The 3966-nt window shown below is 58.5% G+C and overlaps 1 protein-coding gene across 1 annotated transcript; it reads left to right on the top strand.

Annotated features, from left to right (window-relative positions):
• Window positions 1-232: 232 nt before the first annotated feature.
• SMIM15 (small integral membrane protein 15) lies at window positions 233-3694 on the top strand. Its single transcript, XM_055699461.1, has 3 exons — window positions 233-372; window positions 587-662; window positions 1889-3694. Exon 3 carries the CDS (start codon window positions 1916-1918, stop codon window positions 2138-2140), a length of 225 nt encoding a protein of 74 aa, XP_055555436.1. The 5' UTR covers window positions 233-372; window positions 587-662; window positions 1889-1915; the 3' UTR covers window positions 2141-3694.
• Window positions 3695-3966: the final 272 nt, after the last annotated feature.

The raw sequence follows: 3966 nt of genomic DNA, 5'->3' as shown, positions 1-3966 counted from the left end.
CGGGGCACCGGGGTGGCACGGCAGCCTCACAGCGCAGCGACGAGGCGGCGCGGCACCCTCCCCCCGCCGCCCCGCCCTGGGCACGCGCCGCCCGCCGCGCCAGTCCCCGGAGCTGCGTGCGGGCGGCTCTGCCCCGCCCCGCCCCCGCAGCGACGCGTGGCTCGCGGGGCGGGACCCACTCCCGGGCGGGGTGTCCGTACGCGGCGATGCCCCGCCCCGCGGTGACGCCCGGGCGCACAGGAGGCGGGGCCGTGGCGCGGCGGGGCCGCTCTAGCCGGCCACGCTCTGTCTCCTCGGCGCCCGGCCGGCATGGGCGGAGCGGGCGCCTCCTTCCTGTTTCCGCTCGCCAGGCCGGCGCCCTGCAGGGCAGCGGTACCGCGGGGCAGCGGCGGGGGGCGGCGGGAGGGCAGCCGTGGGGGACGGGACCGGCGCTGCGCTTCCCGCCGCGCCCCGGTGACGCCTCCCCGCCGCCGACCCCCGCCCGCGCCCGAGCAGCGCTAACCTGTGCCGGGCGGAGGCGGGCGCTGCCGTGGACGGGCCGCAAGGGGTGCGCCTTCCCCTCACGGCCTGTGTCTTCTCTCCGCAGGGACCTCGGCGCCTCCCCTCCACCGTCCGGCAGCGCCGGAGGATGCCCGCGGCGGCGCTGGGCCCCTCCGCCCCAGGTGAGGGCGGGGCAGGGGGTCCCGCGGCGCGGCTGGGGGGAGGGGGCGGGGCGGGGCGAGGCGCGCGGCCGGCCGTTAGGGGGCGATTCCAGTGCGACGGCGGCGTGGCGTGGCGTGGCCCCGGCGGCGGGGCGTGGCGTGGCCCCGGCGGCGGGGCGTGGCGTGGCCCCGGCGGCGGGGCGTGGCGTGGCCCCGGCGGCGGGGCGTGGCGGGGCCCCGGCGGCGGGGCGTGGCGGGGCCCCGGCGGCGGGGCGTGGCGGGGCCCCGGCGGCGGGGCGTGGCGTGGCCCCGGCGGCGGGGCGTGGCGTGGCCCCGGCGGCGGGGCGTGGCGTGGCCCCGGCGGCGGGGCGTGGCGTGGCCCCGGCGGCGGGGCGTGGCGGGGCCCCGGCGGCGGGGCGTGGCGGGGCCCCGGCGGCGGGGCGTGGCGGGGCCCCGGCGGCGGGGCGTGGCGGGGCCCCGGCGGCGGGGCGTGGCGGGGCCCCGGCGGCGGGGCGTGGCGGGGCCCCGGCGGCGGGGCGTGGCGGGGCCCCGGCGGCGGGGCGTGGCGGGGCCCCGGCGGCGGGGCGGGGCGGGGCCCCGGCGGCGGGGCGGGGCGGGGCCCCGGCGGCGGGGCGGGGCGGGGCCCCGGCGGCGGGGCGGGGCGGGGCCCCGGCGGCGGGGCGGGGCGGGGCCCCGGCGGCGGGGCGGGGCGGGGCCCCGGCGGCGGGGCGGGGCGGGGCCCCGGCGGCGGGGCGGGGCGGGGCCCCGGCGGCGGGGCGGGGCGGGGCCCCGGCGGCGGGGGGAGCACATAGGAGTCAGTCTGGCCGCGGCCCGGCCGGTGGGTGGGGGCTTGGCCGTGTGGGGCGCTTCTCCGGCCCTCTGGCCTCCCTGGCTGAGTCGGTGCAGAGGCAAAGCAGCTGGGTGCTCTTTTCATCTCTTTTACAGCAGCACAGCCTTCACTCTTTTCATTTATTCCCTCCCCCCACCCCCGTACCGTTTTTTTCTTGGTAAGTATCTGAAGCGCTGTTGGATGAAATGCCCAGTTATTTTGTAAACAACACTTTAAGGTAAGGTCAACACTCTGTAGTATGCTTTCACACACTACGCACTACTTTTAACTTTAGCCAAAATGGGCTTCCTCTTTAATAATGAAAGATGATGCTTCATATTAAAATGGTAATTGCTGTGTATGTGTGCTTTATTTTACTGAATTCTCGGATTTCTATTTTTTTTTTTTTATTCTGTAGTATTTTCCCAATAGAAAACCAGAAAAAATGTTTGATATTAAGGCTTGGGCTGAATACATTGTGGAGTGGGCTGCAAAGGACCCATACGGCTTTCTTACTACAGTGATCTTGGGACTTACACCATTGTTCATAATTAGTGCAGCACTTTCGTGGAAGCTTGCAAAAATGATTGAGGCAAGGGAGCGAGAGCAAAAGAAGAAACAGAAACGCCAAGAGAATATTGCAAAAGCGAAGCGAACAAAGAAGGATTAAATGGGCAAAAAAAGGCTTTCCTTCGGCAAAGAATCCACTTTTTCAATGGAAAACTCGTTCATTTTGTGTTGCAGCTGTCCTTTGCTACTTGATCATTTTATTTCCTGAAGTATGAAATTTTATCCCTTTGATGTATTTTTTCTGCCTAGATGAATTGTGTTAAAAGTTTGCCCAAGTGACACTTGTTACAGTCATTTAATTTACTACTTATGTTCTGGTGCAGGTTGCTTTGCTAAATTTGCATGTTAAATTAAAAAAATAATCTGTTGGGTGGCTCTGGAGGTAGATAATTTTTTTCCTTAGCTGAGTTATGACTTAACAGGTGTCTTAAAATTGTCAAATTATGGGGAAGATGTGAATGATAAACTGGAATTGCAGAAAGGGAAGCCTTGGTACATTTTCAGGAGAGCTGCAGAGATAAGCTACCTTCAGAGAAAGGTTGCAAACCTTACTGATCTCTAAGGACACTGCGTATGAGGTTCATTCAGCTGTGTGCCCACAGGGGCTGCTGTAACGTCTCTGACAGTGGGGCCTGTCTGCAAAAAGAATGTACTTGAGTTTTTCCTGCTTTCTGAACCACCAGCTCTGAAGAGTCTTCAAATTCAGCCCACTCTAGGAGACTGCTTGTCTGTTCTCATTACCATCATTTGTCTTAAGCCACTCATGTTCTACAAAATACACTGTTACGTTGTTTTCCCTAACGATGACTTGTAACTGAACGGTTCCTGCCTTCGGAAACTTTTATGCCTCAAAATTAGCCATAAATGGGGTGAGACCAAAAGTCCCAGGTGGCCTAGTGTTCTGTGTCCTAGTGACCTACAGCAAGTGGCTGTGGGGAAGTACAGGATGAGGACGTGCATGCTGGCGACAGTAGTTATTCATACTTGCTAGCCTTGTGGCTATCTTTGATGTAGGACCTTCTGAAAATAGGTGGGATCTTTGTTCTTATGGCCCTTGAAACTCTGCGGCCTTCCAGGTTGCAAAATGCTGGCATGCTGGAAATAAGTCCAAGTTGGGTTTGCATTGTAAAAATGCCAAAATTATTTAACCTTAATTCCAATTCATGTTTTTCTAACAAAAGCGATTAATTTTTCAAAGCCTAATTTTTATTAATACTCTAGTTCTACAGAGCTTGTGGCTCTTAAGGTTTTAGACTTCGTGCATGTATTTCTAAAGAGCAGCACAGAGTTGTGCTTTCTGGCAACTCTTCGTCATGTTTAAAAATAAAACCTTAAAAGTAATACCATTCAAATGAGATCTGTGGAGCTGGCTGGCACCAAGGGGGATTAGGAGTGGGTATTCTTAACTGAAATAAAAACTAAATGTGAATTATTGTTGATTCCTCTTTCAACTTTGTTGGTCAAAGCAAGCATTACTAGAATATGACATTTTGGCATTTTATAAATACATGGCATTAAGTTTCCATGTTTTCTATCAAGTGTTGTCAAATGTGTATGTGTTCTGTCTTTGATACCTGCATTATCTTAAAACACATGGTGGAGAACTGATGAGGCATGCACTGCATAAATAAATTTGATACTTTTTTCAAAAAAATTTGTGGTCTTTATTTTGACGTGAAGTTCTTGATGTACTAACAAACCGAGAAGGACTAGTTGGGGATGTGAGGGTTGGGGGCAGCCTTGGCTGCAGTGACCATGACATGGTGGAGTTGAAGATCCTGCACAGAGGAAGCAGGGCAGTAAGTAGGATTGCAGTCCTGGACTTCAGGAGAGCTAACTTTAGCCTCTTCAAGGACCTGCTTGGAGGAATCGCATGGGTTAGGGCTGTAGAAGGTGTGGGGATCCAATAGAGCTGGCTAAAATTCA

This window comes from Falco cherrug, chromosome Z (genome assembly GCF_023634085.1).
Source record: "Falco cherrug isolate bFalChe1 chromosome Z, bFalChe1.pri, whole genome shotgun sequence".
NCBI classification, from domain to species: Eukaryota; Metazoa; Chordata; class Aves; order Falconiformes; family Falconidae; genus Falco; species Falco cherrug.
Note: the sequence above shows the minus strand (reverse complement) of the source record. Positions and strands in the feature narration are given on the sequence as shown.

What these genes read in the sequence shown, in the direction of transcription:
- SMIM15 (XM_055699461.1), top strand. Translation starts at nt 1,916, where the DNA reads ATGTTTGATATTAAGGCTTGGGCTGAATACATTGTGGAGTGGGCTGCA.